The sequence below is a fragment of the Phalacrocorax carbo genome, chromosome 4 (assembly GCF_963921805.1).
Source record: "Phalacrocorax carbo chromosome 4, bPhaCar2.1, whole genome shotgun sequence".
NCBI classification, from domain to species: Eukaryota; Metazoa; Chordata; class Aves; order Suliformes; family Phalacrocoracidae; genus Phalacrocorax; species Phalacrocorax carbo.
Window position 1 is genome coordinate 46,457,030 of NC_087516.1, and position 17,984 is coordinate 46,475,013.

The 17,984-nt window shown below is 41.1% G+C and overlaps 1 protein-coding gene across 7 annotated transcripts in view; it reads right to left on the bottom strand.

Annotated features, from left to right (window-relative positions):
- RAPGEF2 (Rap guanine nucleotide exchange factor 2) overlaps positions 1-17,984 on the bottom strand; it is a 190,301-nt gene that overhangs the window by 129,274 nt on the left and 43,043 nt on the right. For all 7 annotated transcript variants that reach the window (XM_064449788.1, XM_064449787.1, XM_064449782.1 and 4 more), the window contains exon 2: positions 210-280. In XM_064449788.1, coding sequence (XP_064305858.1) covers positions 210-280 — 71 coding nt within the window. The remainder of the gene's footprint in view (positions 1-209; positions 281-17,984) is intronic.

Below are 17,984 nucleotides of genomic sequence, written 5' to 3' on the forward strand. Positions count from 1 at the left end.
AGAAATCAGAAGGAACAAATAGGGATACACATATGCAGACATACAAGGTCAAAGTGTTACGACAAAGAAGGGAAGAAAAGGATGCAGTGATAGCCAGCTTTTAGTTTGAGGTAGGGTACATAACAGTAGTGTACAGTTACCAAACTTACTGTTCCTTTGCTTTATTGGTGCATTAACATACATGTGTTTTTAATGGTAAAGTATCATACCTTAGCTGATGCTCTCTCAGATTAGACAAGGCTTCCATTCCATGTAAATAGGAATACACAATCTCCAAATCCTACAAACATAAAGGAGAACATTATTAGGATTCTCAGTTTGGTACAAACTGTCAAAATACTGTTTGTGCAAAGCATCCAGAGCTCCCCTAATAGGGGCAGCAGGGACGTTTGAAATAATACGTTTACAAGACATTCAAGGCAAGTTGCAGTAATACCTTTGATTATACACTGGAACCCAACATACGAAAGGAATGATGATATGTCCACATTGGAAAATACAAACAGAAACCTTTCTGCTTGTGCTGTCGTTAGTCATGCCCAGGAAACATGCCTGGTCCAGAATCCCAGTGAGCTACTTTGCAACTACCCATGTCCTGCTTCCCAACGCCAATGTACCCAAAACCCTTGATTTATTCCATAAAGCAAGCTCATGGAAATTGGTATTTTCATGTTCAGGGGAAAAGACAAAATAGTCTGACAAAATACCCCACTGTACATAAATATTTATAGAATTGAATCATCTTCAAATGGAAGGAAAATCACAAGCTTAAACGAGAAAAAAGCAGGAACAGGAAATTATTGGCATTAGATAATAAAAAATCCTAAATACATGGAGAAGTGTTACATTCAACCATTGTCGACCTCCAATATCCACCTCACAAAACAACATTAAGAGATATGAAAACAACATCCAAGACTAAAACTTACTAAGATGCACCTATGGAAATACTCATGTCAGCCTAGAGGCTTTGCTATTGTTATACTTAAAATCACTACAGCACTTAAGAGAAAACTCCAGTTCAGCCCACAACCTCTAGGATGGTTTAACTTTGCCTTATGGGTTTGATGCTGTTTCATTAACTAGCCTGTTTAAAAAATGGATAAGAGATGACATATTATCCACAACTGATTGAAAAATCAGAGCAGTGGCTCTCAACCACTAGCTGAGGCTGACAAAGTTGAGAACAAACTAACACCAATATCAGTCGGTCTCATAACTTGCTGTAAGAAAATGTTTTCAAGTAATGGAATATATCAATGCTATAAATTTATGAAAGATTTGGTCACTAAGAAGTATTTGTTTATTTAGAATTAATGGTGAAGTAGAGAAATACTTCCGTTTTCAGACATAATGAAAGAATTCTACATGTGGTATTTGGGCAAAGGCGTTAGAACTGAAGTCACACAGTGAGCTTGAATTTAAGAAAAATAAAAATAAAATCTAGCTAAATGCATTAAGCATAGAAATGTTACTGTATTTGTTTTAACCATGCTACAGATCAGAAAAGATACCAGGAGTACACTCAATGGTTAAGACTAAATAGATGTCTGTCTTTCACTATCTAAAAGGACATATTTTTCTCATAATGAAAAAAGCAAAATAATCACTTTGAAGAAGTGAAAGAAATGCACAAGCCAAAATGCTGCGATTTTGCTTCTATTCTAGTCCTTCTGCTCCCTTGCCCTCTAGAGGCTTTGGTCCTCCTGCAAGGAGCAGAGGACACATCAAGGACACAAATAATTATGCATAGTTTAGTATGGAGGGACCTTACACATAGAAGGCTTTGAAGGGAAAATACAGTAGTCACTTGCTTTTATGCCCCATTTTTTAAAATACTAATAAAAGCATGTGAAAGCACATGTCTGCTGCAGTCAATCACCTGCTCACTTGGCAGACAGGCTGGGGGCGACCAGAGGCTCCTGGGAGCCCTGTGCCAGTGGCAGGGTAAGCTCTACAGGCCCCGTGGCACCACTGCCACTCATCCAGACATGCCAGCCTCTGCTGCACAAGCCACCGGTTGCAGTGGGAAGCTGGGAGTGGACCACTGGGGATCAGATGCCCACAGCAGTGGCTTAAACGGAGAAGAGCCTGGCCTGAAGGTGCACCTGTAATTTGTTTCCCACAAGCCTGTCTAACAGCAAGCAGACACAGAACAGAAGGAGAATAACCCTCTGCTACCAGCTTGCACTGAGGTTTCTTTCGAGTGGCACAGATTTTGTGGGCAGTAAAGGATTCACAGAGGAATAAAGAACCATTAAAGATTCTGGCTTACAAGAATCCACAGATCTAAAAAGTGGAAGTGCATGGTAAAAGGATCTGTGGACATTTGGTTTCCATAACTGCTAGGTGACACAAACTTAGTGACAAAGCAGTAGAGAACAGAGGTTACGCTCCTTGAGAAATGCAGCTGAGATGACTCAAAGCAGGGGGAATGCATTTAAGGTCACCAAAGGGTGTCATTCTGACCAGTTTCACAAGCAACAGACAAGATAAGTTTAGTGAACACTTTTTAAAAAATAAATAATCCCTCTTCAAAATATAAGCATACTTGTCAAATATTTGCAAATACAACATCCCATAGGACCCCACAACAGGAACGGCATATGGTGGAGCTCCTGGCCTCTCAAATCTGCACCTGGAGATCTAAAAAAGGGGAGTGGAAGGAAAAAAAAAAACACACACAAAAAAAAATCCCAAACCTAAACAAATCTTTACTTGTGTTTCCATCATGGCTGCTAACTGCAAAGGGGAGAAATTTCATCAGGGATAACTAAAGGGTTTCTTTTGATTTGCAAAAAAAAAAAAACGGTAGCAAGAAAACAGACCAGTGGTGCAGGCAGTGGGGTCCTGTCAAAGCAAGCAGTCGTTATAACATTGCAGCTGATGTGCATCGGCATTAAATCAGACAACTGTTTGAGAAGCATGCTGCAGCCAGTTCTTCAAGCTGTACCTTTCCAGTGGGTGTCTAGCAGGAAAGAGCTCCCTCTAGCACCAGAAGTTTGGCATTGAAATTTAAGTAACAAATAACCAGCATCACCGCTGTCAGTTAAATTCTCCATAATGGTGCAAGGTACAAAAAAGCACCGCAGAGTTAAAAGAGCTGAATATATTTTCCTATGTTGTCAGTAGACACTGCACACTTCCAGTCGGGCAGTATTAAAGAGTCAGAAAACAATTTTAAAAAAAAATAAAATCAGAATATCAGGTTATGGCCATTAGGTCACCTCAGTTTTCCATTTTTCTCAGGAAAAAACCACGCTCTGCTTACTTACAAACATACTCATATTGAACATAAATAGTTGTTTCAACTTCTTAATTAAAAGTGAATTAATGGAATACAAGAGTCCTTCAAAAATATTTTTGCCGAGTACTGTAAAATCCTAAATAGATTCCAAATGCTTGAAACGGTGGTGAACTAAAAGCCATTTCACAAAAAAAAAACCACACACACACACTCAGGCGTGTAAGCTATGAAAGTTTTCAGTTTTGACATACTAAAAAAAAAAAATCTCCAAAAAGCTAAGGTTTTCAAATTATCATGAAAAGAACTTGGTCTGTCAAGGACATAACCTGCCTTTGTGATTCATGCCAGCTTGTGGAACAAAACCCGAAAGCAGCAGCTGAATTCAACCCCACTGATTTACACGAACATTTCTGCTAGCTTGCAGCGTCCCTGAAAGCTGCCTCTAACTAATGCACAGAATATATAAAAACATGCAGGTGACAGCAGCAGCCTGGTGCTTTTTTCGGTTGTGGCTGTTTTCACAACACATATACTCAAAATTACCACCAGGTGGCAGACGGAGCCGCCAAAACTTCAGAGACGGCCATTCTTTACAGGTTTGGGGGTTTTTTTAAATATACCTTTATAACAGTTTATAAAAGTCAATAGAAGCAAAGCTAATCACCACCAATACAACTGGTTAAATATGCTGCTACAGTAAGAACTATTTATACAAAAGCAGAGAGGAACCACCAACCTTCTGCTTTCTAGTTTTATCCAGCCAGCAGAATTGTATAAAGACCACTCGCTGCAAAAGCAATGCAAAGGCTCAGCTGATCTTGCTACAAGAATCAAGTTCCACTTAAAGATTGTGGCAACAGCTTGAAAAAACATCTCAACGGAAACTCCAAAACCAAAAATTAAATGCAAAGCACAAGTTAGGGCAGTTTTTAAAGCACGTTTTTATTCAAATGAAGGCTTAACAACTGAAATGTAACCTAAGCTTAAATTTGTACTGCAGCCAAAGTCGTATGCTTGGGTTGCTGTGTGTGGAGCAGCCCAAAATTTGTTTAATTCAGTGTTATTTCTTAATTTGTTTGTTTCTGTGGTGTCAGCTGGCTCAGTTTAAAGTTCTGACTGTACTTTGAAACAAAACGGGGGCTCAAGTCTTAACATAGCTCCACTTCAATTATATGTGTAGAGACACATTGGGGTGCAACCTTACCCCTGCTCTCCATTCTAATAAAAATCTGCGTATGTTTATGCCCAGGCATTTCTATCCATTTCATTTGTGTTTCAAACATATTTGGCAATACCAGATACGCAAACAAGACAACCCCAAATCAGAATGCTGGACCCAAATTCATGCTAACTTGATGAAGAAATTTTTACTTTAGCTAAGTGATAGACAGAAAAATTTGCTACTTTGGACCGAAAAGGTTAAACCTCTCTAAAAAAATCGCAAACTTACACTGTTTTCAGTCCTGGTTTGTACTAAGGTGTGAAACTACAGGCCTAACTCAACTATTCCTCCTCGCCATAGTTAAAAAGCAAAATGCTGAGCTGAGAAATTGCTCTCAATGAAGAATTCACTTATTTCTGTGAAATGGCAAACCAGCTGAGAGAAGCTTTCATCTTATAATAGTTTGCTTTACTTTAAATTAAAGGGTAAAAATAAAATGCAAGATAATTCCTTAACTCACTCACTTGGATGAATTAAAAAAAAAGGATCTTTTCAAAGCACCTGATATTCACCTGAGGCTGAAAAAGATCTGCCTACTGAGCATAAAACAGGTTTTGAAAGGCTGATCTTTATTGAAATAACCCATCTTCAGCTCACATTCAGCCAACCACCCCGTAGCACACAGGGGAACACCAGGCTCGGAGGATGAGGGGGCAGGTGGGTGGGTGCACCCACTCCCCATCACACCTGGCAGCTCCAGACTCCACCCCAAGCCCAGGTTTTGCTGTTGTGAAAACGGGAGGTCCCACCCAGTCCCTCCCCACTGCACCCCTGCCACCTCCCTGGCCCCAGGACAAGCACCCACTCACAGGGACCCAACTTCAAGCCTCTCTGTCAGCAGCATGAGACCCACGAGGTCTGGTGTTGGGGTCACGGAGGCAACAGCTTGTGTGGCAGGGAGACGGTGGGACCTCAGGGAGTCTTCGGCGGGGTTAACAGACTACGAAAGCGCTGGCAGGAAGGGAGGCATTTGTCATTTCTGTATGACTGACTAAACAGTTATTTTAGCCTGAAGTGGAATCTCCCTTTTCTCTTTAAGTATTCTTAAGCTTTTTTCCCCCAAAATTACAATAGATTAATAAAAGCAGCAATGCCAAGTTTTTCTTCCTAGCAAGCAATGAAGCCACAATCCAAACCCAGGCTGAACTCCTGCCTCATTTTCTTTATAGAAGCACAATCCTGTCTTTTTCCTTTCTTGCATCCAGCACCTGAAATCATTTGACCCTCAGACACTCAGGTAGCTATACCAAGTATTTATATTTTGTTTTTCCCCTAGCACTGATATAGCACCTGCCTGCCTGGCTGTACTGGCTCTCCAAGACCAAAGCAGTGCCGCATCACTAAAGGAAACAGACTGGACTACAGCAACATCAATCCCGCCTGGCTTAAACAGAAATTTCCGTGTCCACAGAGGAGACATGTCTGCTCCTAAGCAGGTTTGTTCACATCTGGTTCACACCAACATGCCAGGCTCTCACCAACAGCAGCTCAGGAGACCATACAAGTCACTGCCTTCAGAGACAGCTGCCTCTGAAGAAAAGGCAGGGCAGGCGGCGGGGGAAGCTACGCCAGTTGTCCCAGCCAAACCTATCTCCAAAGGCAAGACCCCTAAGGGTGACCTTAGACCTTGCAAATATTAAGCTGCCAAAATACAGGAGCAAAGCCACAAAAACCAACTTATACCAGGACAAAAAAATCCAGTATTACTGATACCAAAATCCCCACCACGCACACATGAAGATGAAGTATTCATCTTTACCACCAGCTTGCCAGCAGTGGAAAAAACCTAAAACCCTCATAGCTGCTGTGCAGGAGCATGCCCAGGTATGCATGGACTTACTAGTGAGCCATACCACAATTCATTTGTTGAAGAGATTAAAATGAAGTATCTGTCATGTACTATTAATTTTTTACATCCTTTTTCTTACATCAGAACCTTCGTATCCGGGGTAGGGGGCTCCCACGTGGGAAGCCTGCCAGAATCCAAACTATCACACTACATTTTAAGATAAATTATTCTTTTTAACTTCACTGTAAGCTACCACAGCAGATTTCTGCAAGCCATTCTTACTAGTGTACGGCATGCTACATAAAGATCCACGGCTTAAAAAAACCTAAAGCCAAAGCTATAGAAAACAACTTATTGACTCGATACTGAGTTGGCAGCTACAGTTATAAATTAAATATTCAAGTGAATTTACTTATGTCAAGTCGTCCAAATTGGTACTTCTGTGAATGAAATCCCATGGGCAATATTTTAAGGATGAATATAGATTATGTTATTTACCTTTGTAAATTTACCTGAAACAACTATTTCCTTTACATCAGTCTGTTTTGAAGTATATAAGAAAACTGTAAGCTGAGACTAAAAGTTCATTCATGAACATAGAATAAAACTGCTAGTTCTTAATACATTCAGTTTCTAAGTACAGTCTAGGATGCAAAGCTTGGCCTATCAGTTTTGCATATGAAACAATTAGCATTTCCTTTAGCCAAACTTGACATTTTTAATATTAAAGTCTGATTTTTCAAAGACAAAGCCTACAGAATCAGGTGATGCTACTGTCTTCAACAATCTCACAGCAGAGTTGAAGTTCCTACCCTGTTCATCAACCACATTTAGCACCATTTTGGAATCCATTTGCCCTTCTCTTCTCTTGTGGGACTCCTGTTTCCCTGCCAAGAGCAAGCCAGACTTATCCAGTCACAATGCAGCCCAACACAGCCCTCCCCAAGGAGCAGCGCCATCAGCTCCTAGACAACCTGCAAGCCTGGAAACTCAACATTCATGACACAGATTCAAGGGGACTGAGCTCAGCAGAGTTGCTCTGATAAGCACCATCCCTCACACCACATTGCCATTATCATTTCTCCCTTTTCTTTTGCTTGGCATAAGGAAAATGTAAAGAGTGGAGGGGTGGGAAGCAAGTTGTGTTGAAGACGGGGGGGACCAAAGCCAGCTACATGGGTAGGAAAACAACTGATTGTAGCACAGTAAATTCACTGTCTCCAGTTTACCACCCACCAGCCTAGTCTACCTTTTCTAAAACTGCCTGTTCAAGGCAATAGTTCGGCTTACCTCAAAACCACGGCTCTCCAAGACAACGATGAGACAATTTGAAACACAGGAGTTTCTAAAAACAAATACCTTCTTACTCATACTCCAAACAGGTGACTGGGATTTAAAGGCAACTTTTGAATTTAAAGGTCATTAGAGCCATCAAATGCCAAATCAGTGACTTGAACTTCAGCCAAATGTGTTAGTGGCCACTAAAGTTCTGAAAAAATTTACCATCTTAAACCTGTATGAATTTGTCTCAACTAATATGCATTATATTTCAGGAAATTTATGACAAAACATTACTCCACAGTAACGAGGCCTGACTAAGCTTGGGAATCAGCCTTCATCAGAAGGGCAGTTTATAGGCCATCAAGGCAACCCAAGTCTTCACTTCCTCTGCTTCAGCTAGGCAGCCAGGAAGGAATATGGAAATTGTATTGATGTTGTTACTACCTGTTGACACACAAAAATCATTATTTTTAGCTCCACTGTGGGGAGAGTGGGGACATGCGTTCTGGGTTACGAGTGGAATTTTTTAAACTGGATTAGAAACAGGAGGAACAGGCAATTTTAATCTGGAACTGAAGTATCCGCACATGAAGCTAATCAGGAACAACTCCAAAAACTCATAAAAAGAAAGGAGAAATCCCATTTTCCTGGTTTGTCTTAACTGGAAGTTGTCCCAGTACAGAACAAAAATAAGCTTCTCCAAAGACTTCAACTGCATTACTGCCTCAGAGTCAGAGGCTGGAGAAACACCACAGGATCGCACTCAAATAGTTGTAGAAAAACAAGGTGTTTCAATGGGATACTTAAATCAGCCTTCCTGTCTTTCAAATATGTTTTGTTTGTTTTGTGAATTATTGTCTTTTTAAATGAGCTTCCCTCAAAGGACAATTTAGTTACATGTTTATTTTTGCATTTTAGATTATTTTTTTTTCCCAATGGCGAGTAGGTTTAAAACCTCACTTCCATGTAGTGACTCACAGATTTACATATAATAATATGAACAGGTTTTGGTTTTCAATCATGCCAGCAGAACCTGCTCAAATGTATAAAAATGAGTCAGCAGGTTCAATGACTCACCCACACTAACAGAATTTTAACACCAGCTCAAGATTAGTACAATTGATTCAACATATCCCGCTGGTCATAAAGCTTTTAGCAGAATAAAGTAAAGAAATTAAGACATTCATAATTATAATCATCCCATAAGATGGGGATAAACGTGGAAAGGGTAGATGAGAAATTAAAGCCTGCCATCTCATAGAAGTCAGTGAACAAACTAATGAGCATAGGAAATTACAGGGTAGTGCCATGCATTTCTTTTCTGCTTTCCAGACTCTCCGAAGTCAGACAATTAAACGCTTAACAAAAGCCTACATTCTGTAGTCAAAAATCCAAACGTTGGTCACATGTCCAAACGCAAACAAAATGGTTTCACTACAAAAGATCTCTCCCACTGACTGCACAGTCTATAATTATAAAAGGCACTTAAGTTATTCACAATTAAAAATATATATAATTGCCTTTTTTGCACCTTATCAATATTTATAGCCAACAGTTGGAAGCTTGCATTAAATCTGTTCTCTCCTTTTTCACACTCACATCTTTTGTTGCAGAGATATGCCAGTTCCTAGGGTGGGGTGGTTTTTTTGGTAATGTTAAGGAGAGTCTTAAATTGTGTTAAGACAGTCTGTTATTTGCCCCATGTTTTTCATTAGCTATATAGAATAAGATTCAATATTCTGCTAAATGAAAATCAATCTTATGCTAACAAATGTATCACCTACTAAAAACAGTGGGGCTTATCTTTAAGCAACTACTTGTATCAGAGATTATTTTTGTGTAAGTTTATCCAAATACAGAGGACTATGATTGGCAGTTTTTAAATAACAAAATTTGTTTTAAAAAAATTAGGAACAAAGACCCAAATGGGGAAAATTAAGTGATACACATGCATCCTGGATTGAACAGCCAAAAAGTAACTCCTACTTGGCACCTAGTTCTGATGATAGAAGCATTGTAAAGGACCTCAGCCTACAGAGCCCCATCAAGAAGAGCAACTGAGGTGGCCAGGAAAAGGAAACCACAGTATATCAGGTAGGGTTACCTACTAAAAATAGGGTTAGTGGTTAGCTGTGCTTAGAGGATTCCCCAAGAGCTGTCAGAGCAAGATTACGATATGACAATTCTCACACTTTTGGTGGTGGCGAGTTTTTTTAGGGTGTTTAATTAGTCTAGTTAATTAGTTTCAAAGCATCTAGGGTTAATATCCATGATACCAGTTTATGAACAAGGACTGTAGTCCAGACAATCTAAGCATAACCAAGCCAGTCAAACAAATTGCCATGAAGGAAGCACACCACTCGACTTGGCCTAGATGAAGTCTTCATAGAGTTTTCCTTGTAATGAGCAACAGCAATCTATTTTCTGAGAAACCTTAATTTCTGTAAAGCTTAGGTCATAGTACTTCGACATCACAGCCAAGCGGTAACCACAGCCACACAGTATTCCTTCTTCAAATGCATCATTAGAAAGACTGATTTTTAATGATCACAACAACATACGCTTTCTAGCTACTGGTATTCGTAGCATACCAGATCTTAAATGGTATTCCAAATCACAAGGAAATAAGTTACAGTGATATTAAAGAGCTCTCATTTGTCAGCTTATCTACAATAACATTTTAAGCTTCCCATTGCAAACAAGCTTTGTAAATTCAGTAAGATGCTAAGGCAGCAATGTTGTTTGGCCAATGAAAGGGTAATCCAGTAAGGCTACCTCCACATAATCACATGTGATCTGTCTGTGTCTGAAGCTGTAATGGTCCCAACTTCTCAGGTTCCATCTAACTTCCTGGGAATAATGGCATTTTACCTTTATTTTAAAACAGGCCTTGGAATAAACCTCCTTGTGCCTTTGGGACAGAAAATCTCAGCCATGAACCAGGGGTTTCAGCACTGTCCCAAGTGCTGAATATCATCATGCTCCACCCTCTGCTTATTGCATTTCCCCCTTGCCAAGCAATAAAACCAAAACCAACCCAGAAACACAAACCTCACACTCTGTTTGAGAAAAATCAGTTCCCAAGTACAACCGAATCCCAACCCAGCCAGCAACAGCTCCTTTCCGGAATCACCCAGAGCGCCATGACCTCCTCCCACTTGGTAAACTGGGATTCTCTAGAAGGCCCCAATGCCAGGGGAGACACCAACAACCCCCTCCAAATGTCACTTTTTGTAAAAGGCCACCACCAGCCTGGGGTTGAGCCGGTGAGGAGCTCTGCGCTGCAGCTCGCTGCCTTATTACCATGACAACTCACATCCAGAAACAAAAGAATCAGCACGCGTTGGAAACTGCACTCTGCCAGAACTTGCAACAGAAATATCTCGGTAGTACTATAATCAACAGAAAATACAGTGAGTTATTTTCTGTGGCTGGCCTACAACCATTTTATACTGTTGGCTTACAACCAACCAAAGCAAAAACACAAAACAAAAATAAAGTTCGCCTTTCCAACCACCGAGGCTACAGCGGGTACTAGCTGAAGTCAAACTGCACCATTCCCTTTTGCTTGAGACAGTTTTGTTTTTATTTAAGAAACAGTGTTGCTCAGTTTCTTTATCTTTGTGAATCAAAAAAAAAAAGCAGATAAAATAAAAGCACGAGGAAAGGGGAGAAAAGATTATACCACAGGTAATTTCGAAGGCTTATACCCCAATATACATCATCTATATTCCTGTGTTTAAACAAAGTATTAACATTAATATAGACTGATAAAATTTTCCCAACTTTCAAACATACAACTCCTCTTAGTTCAGCTTACACTTTAAACAAAAGCTCTGTCACTTTATTTTGTGTTTTAAAAGAAGATAGCGAAGAATCATGGTCACTTATTCTTTTGGAGCACCTGACTTTACAGCATCCTATTTCAGAGCATTTCTTCTGACAGATGTTGATCATACTGGAAGCACCAACAGTATGTCACATGAAAATTATTCCCAGACTATCAGGCAAATGATCCCACTGAAGTATTTGCATGTCAAATCAACCCTCACCCAAAAATTCATCTCAAAAGATGCTGGTGGTCACATCCTCCCAGAGCTGAGATTACTCTGCAAAGGAGGCAAACAGTAGAAAAAGGCTGAAGTACTGTCAACAGAATAGTCTCCATGCCTGAATTTGTTAGCTCAGGTATATCCTGAAACAGAGGCTGCATTTAATAGCTCCAAATGTTTATCTTTTGGGGTTTTTTTTCCCTTCCTACGAGCAATGGTAGGATTCTGAAAGGGACTTGAGTTTTGGGGTTGGGGGGGTCAGGGGGTGGGTTGGGTGGGTGGGGGTGTGTGCGTTGTAGTTGGTTTGGGTTGTGGGTTTTTTTGGTTTTGCTTTGTTGAGGGTTATTTTTGTTTGTTTTTAAGTATCACTTGGGGATTAATCAATTTCCATATCTCAGATGGATGGGCTTACTGGGGATGCTGCTCTGATCCAACTGGAGCAGATTTTTGCACTCTTAGAAGCAAAAAACCAATCACCTAAGAAATTTTCAAGGTCAAATGGGGAAACACCCATAAAGGTCAAGCATCTGTAGGGTTATGGTGGTCATGAAGTACGGCCCCTCTCAGGTCACCACCCTGCAACCTAAATGCAGCTACCATGAAACAAGATAGAAAAACCAAACTAACAGCCTTCCATGGCTGAACAGTTGGACTTTCTCTTGGGCACTAGGAGAGCATCTGATACCTCAGTGAGCCAACCCTGCTTGCCAAAGCCACCTCCTCTTTAACTCGGACCAATGCTTTAACCCTTTAATGGTCCAAGCCCAACGAGCAGAGGTCACAAGCCTACCCACATGAGGCTGCCCCAGCATGAAAGGCACATGGGACCACCCTGGCTTTGTGGCAAAGCAGGCAGATGAGCTGGGTTCAGCCCATCTGTTCTGCCTCTGCCTATTAAGATGAAGTGACACAGAGCAGCTTCAGATGATGTAATGGATCACTGCCCTTACAGGGAAGGGCTTGACTTTCTTGATTCAGTCTTACCTAGCACTGCACCCACGAGGGAAAACCATTAGGAACAGCTCTGAAGCTTAATGAACATAAGAAGTCACACAGTGAAACTTCACTGGAACACTCCACCAGCCCCTAAAAAAATCCCTTCCGAGGGAACAAGCCATTCAAACTGATTCGGCTGTACTGTTAAACCGTACTCTGAGGGAATCTGGAAACCCCCTTCTCTAACATCCCCCATTAGCAGCTCTAGATAGCTTTTTCTCACCACTCTGAAATCCCTTTCATCTCATCACACCTGCAGAAGAAAGGATCCATCGTATCTACATCCACTTCTATGTATCAGACAGGCTCAACACCAAGACCTAAAATCTATATGGTTTGTCAAATCTCCTACTCTATGCCTTAAAACACTGCATTTGTACCACAGACTCTATACCAGCCGAAACCAGGACACACAGGTTAGAGATGGTCATACCAACATGATTTTCACTCAATCACACAGATACAAGATCCTGAAAAGGCTAGAAGTTGTGCACAAACCTTACTCTGTTCCCTGACATGGCTGCCTCTGTATTTTTTGTTCAATAACTTCAGCAACACTGTAAAAAGAGAGATGCTGCCAGCTGTTTCTTTGTGACCAGGGGCTGCGTAGTTAAGAACACAAGGCAAACCCAATAGCAGTGACTGCTTACAGCTGGTCTACAAACTGCCAACTGGAGTTTAATTTCTAATGACTGCTAATGAGATATCTGGCTGTCATGTCACAGCTGATTTTTTTAAGTTCAAGAATGTCCCTCCATTTGTTATACTAGCTTCTCCCCCCCACCGGCCCCAACAAAGACAAACATTTACAAGTTGGCGGGTGGTGCAGCTGCCAAAGGACCAACAGCAAGTGTTGTGGGATGGAGAAACCAAACACACTGACACATGAAAACCCCATCCACAGGACAGCAGCAGGCAGTCTCTCAGAATCTTAATCCAACCCATATTAAAGGGAAACAGGTTTTTCAGCCTCCATAGTCTTTCCAGAGCGGTACCATATGTCACATGCTTTGCTTAAGTTGTAAATTATAAAAGAGTTAGAGATATAACACTGAATTCTGCATGTATAATAAAATGCATACCCTTGGTTTCATAACAAGAGTATTTTAGCCCAGATCTTAAGCATCATTATTTACAAACTTTTAAAACAAGTCTTGTTATGGAAAAGCTTACTGGTTGTTTTGCAAACTAAATTTAGACTGAGCATATGACAGCCATAAATTTACCAAGTCTTAAACAAGATTCTGCTTATCAGCTGATGAGAAAGCGACATTTGTTCTTAAACACTGAATGCCTACCTTCACAGCAGCTTAAAATCACGTGTTTGAACTCCAAAACTGGACATTAAAAGTATGCACATTCCTCGTTAGAGATTACTTCTTATCTCCTTATGTAATTTACCACTGAGTCTGACGACTCACTTTTAACCCTAAAAGCAAGTCCAAGCAGAGCTCAGCTAACGCCCCTCCCAACCCACTCGCATGGACAATAGGTGTGATCTCTCCCATCCGTGACCCGCAGAAGCCCTTGCAATGCTAATAGAAAGCCAACTCCAAACAGGTTTGAGGACCGTGTCAGTATCTAAGCATTCCTAAGAACATACTAAGAAATATGACCAACATGAATTACCTGCTTGTACAGCCCTAGAATGTCCTGAAACATGGAAAAGAGACAAACACCCTTCCACTCCTTTTCCTGAGTCTGACACAAGAACATAGGAATGACAAACATTATTTTAAACAGCTGCAAACATCTCCTAAAGACACAATGGCCTAGCACGATGCTGAATGACAAGAAATGGGAGGCCCACGCAGAAGCACTGCCGTCTCCTCCAGGAGCCAGGTGGTAGCCAGGAGGCTTATTCCAGGAGCATCTGGTGGGACTTGTGGCTGCACCATGCTCAGCAGCACTCCTGAGCTTTAAGCACCGAGGAAGGGGGATGATTAGTGACGGTGTGACTAAAAGCAGAGGACTCCTACAAAGGCTGTGCACAGTGACTGAGGTAAATTGGCTCCCGGGCCACAGAGGGCTGGGAGGGTGAAGCAAGAGGACACCACGCCTGTGGTGTTCGGCACAAGGAACCAAGATCCAGGCAGCCTTGTTATTAGCTTTGGTCTCCACTGGCCTTTTGCTGGTACCAGTAGAGCTAATTACTGTTTCTGCTCTCTGCTCCCCAACCCCACTGGGAAGAGCTCATTAAGGCAGGAGCCTCGCAGTACCCACAACAGTCTCCATACATTTAGGCAGGGCTTCTCAGCTGGCGAAATAAGCCACAAAAACCTTGGAGCGTGAGGTACAGAAGGTAGATCCACACGGAATCAGCTCAAGAGCAACAGAGCTGGATCGAAACTAGCTCTGTGGAAATCCAAAGTGTCTTGCATCCTGCTCACTGCCCCAGGTCTAGAAACATAGCCCAGGAGTTACTCACACCATTCCTGCGTCATCACAAGCTTTCCTCAGAGCGTGCTTGCTGCCTCCACGCAGTGCTGCATCTCAACTAAAGCATCCGGCGGGACCTGACCTCTCTTTGAAAGATCATCACAGCACGTGTAATCCAGATAACAACCGACAGGGAAGCCTGTAAGGGTTGAGACTTTCTCCTCTTAAAACAACATCCTCAGTTACGTTTAACACACATCATGATTATTATTTCTAGTGTCCAACATAAAGGGTGGCTTGTCTGTCAGATCTTATCTATTTAATCTGCAAATGGTTAGTAGCCCCAAGCAAATTGTCTAGTTCAAGAAACAGCAGTCAGACTGTAAACTTTTCATCTGCAATGGGTGATACACAACTACAGTGGTTTCGGGTTATAAAGTCCTTGTTTCTACATACAGAACCCATGCATTACATCTAAGCACTTCTGCCAAGACACTAGCCCCTCTGCCTCCCCTCCCTCATCAGCATTTTTAACCTATTTCACCAGCTCCACTTCTCAAAGATCTGATGCTTTTTGCTCATGAACCTAGCAATTTATATAGACTGGCAAATACGTCTACCATTTGCATTTTCCTCATCCTTGATTCAAATAAATCAGTTCATTACATTTCTACTACATTCCTAATACTAGCATTCAGCCACAACAGGCAGACATGTGGTTGATGGCCAGCATAAAAATTATTTAGAGGCCTCAAAGCAGCTGCTACAGGGCAAACAGCCCTAAAGAACTACCAGGGAAGGAAAGAAATTGTCACCTCTCTTGGCAGTCTCAGATACCAGACCAAGACTGAATGAATGCAGCAGCAGCTCCAAGGCCCCACATATTTTATGACCAGCCAAATCCTGCAAAATCTGGTAAAAGTTCTATGTAGGTTCCAGCTGTACTTTTAACAATTCTTTTTGGCATTTGTGAAGGTACGGGAAGCAGCCAGGAGCTAGAACAAGTACATCAGCTGGATATGTCTTCACGTAACACCTTGACTCCACTCTGGCCAAATGTTAGTTGCCTGCTTCCAATTAGTACGTACAGTGGCCCAAAACTTGCCTTGAAAAAGCATGCAGTTTGGGGGAATCTGTACCCACTAGCATCCTTGGCTTCCCCCACCCAGTAGAAATTTTGCCCTGGAGGACTGGGAAGGCCTTTGCAACCTCCCGAAGATCACTTTACAATCACAAGCCATATACTGACGCAGCACATGTACTATGTGCTCTCTTCTGCCAGCTCTGCTTGGGTGGGTACTGTATAGATGAAAGACCATGCTGACAGACAGAGACAGTTGCTCCTCAAGTTTCCACAGCAAGTTTTACCAGAGAAGATTATCCAATGTTACAGTTATGATTTAGCTGACTCTGTACAGTTGTCTCACCCAGAGGTCAGTTTTGCCTTTTTTGTGCCATTGACTTGCACTCCTTTGTGCCTTTTTTTTGGAAGACTTATGAATGTATTTATAAGTCAAGAACAGCAAATGCCTTGTTTTGTGTTTTTGGTGGTTTGTTTGGAGTTTTTCAAAAAATTGAAATACTACATTTTCATTTTAGTATATCAAGAAGTCATGGATTTCTACCCACATAACCTGAAAATACAGAGCAGTTTCTTCCAAGGACATCTTGATTTTCTTTCCAAAAGCACGTGAAAAAGTTTAAACTCAAGATTGAATGCAAGAACGCATACTCTCTGAAATTATTAACTTGCACTATGAACTAACAGAATGTACAAGCTGAGTAAGAAGTAAGAGGTTGGCTATTAGAGGTTAGCTATTTACTAGGTTACGGTTACAGTCACACACAGTGCGCAAAGGCAGCACAGTTGGCCAAAGAACTATATTGCAAAGACTATTTGCCCTTCAGTGAACCAGCTGATAACTCCAGGTAGTTTAGGGTCAACAACGTATCCTTAACTATATCTCAGGGATAGTGGGGGTGTTGGGCAGGGGGCTCCTTTGGCATTTGTGGGAATGGTTACAATTGTAAGGGTGCAGGCAGATGACAGGCAACGCTTCCATAAGAAAGTCTACAGGTCAACTTTGCACTGTGCTATGTAATAGAGCCTTCTGGAGTTACTTCAAAAATATTCAGTGCTTTGGTAATAAATTACATCATTTTTATATTTTAAACAGTGGACTAAAGGATTGTTTTTGAGCAGCGATATTGTACAGTAGAGCATTAGGTCTTTCTCCTTTTTAGGCTTTGGCAATAGCTGAGCACCTTGTAGCATCGGCATGGTCTCACTTGATAACTACGGGAGTTTATGTAAGGCCAACCTATCTTATTTTTGCTGGGAGTGATTTAGAATTCCCAAGGGACAGGGAAAGGGGAACAAATACTGTATTCAACACTGACACTGATCCATAGACATACCCAAAGAAGAAAGCACAAGTCCCAGTAATAAACTAATTGACTTGCAGCAGGCCTGATTTCATAGAGACTTTTCAAAAGTTACTTATAATTCCCTTTTTCATTCAATTAAGCCTAGGAAGTAAAAAAAAACACACAGAAAAAAATCCCAACCAAACAAAAAGCAACACAAAAAACCACCAACAACCTTTTACAGAAGTAATCTGAATGCAATTATAAAGGTTTATCAGCAACGAAAACTTGTGGTTTGGTTTTTTGCTAGGGCATAAAATAAAGCTTAAAAACACCACTCACCACTCAGTACTATGCTAACAGCTTTACAGGAACTGATTAAACTTGCAAACCTGATCTAAAAAAGTCAAAAGACAATTCAGAGAACAGAGATAGTACGCAAAGGACTAGTTTTTTCCAAAGGTACATATCAAAACAAGCGAATAAAGGACCCCATCTTTAATTTTAATATATTTAGTCTTTTGAATAAAGAAGGCTTTTGTATACAACCTGTCTATGTCTTACTTTTCATCACTTATGAGCCTGCTAGCTAGCTTTAAACCTCTTTGACAGCATGGAAGATTTACAACAGGAAGGGAAGAAATCAAGAAA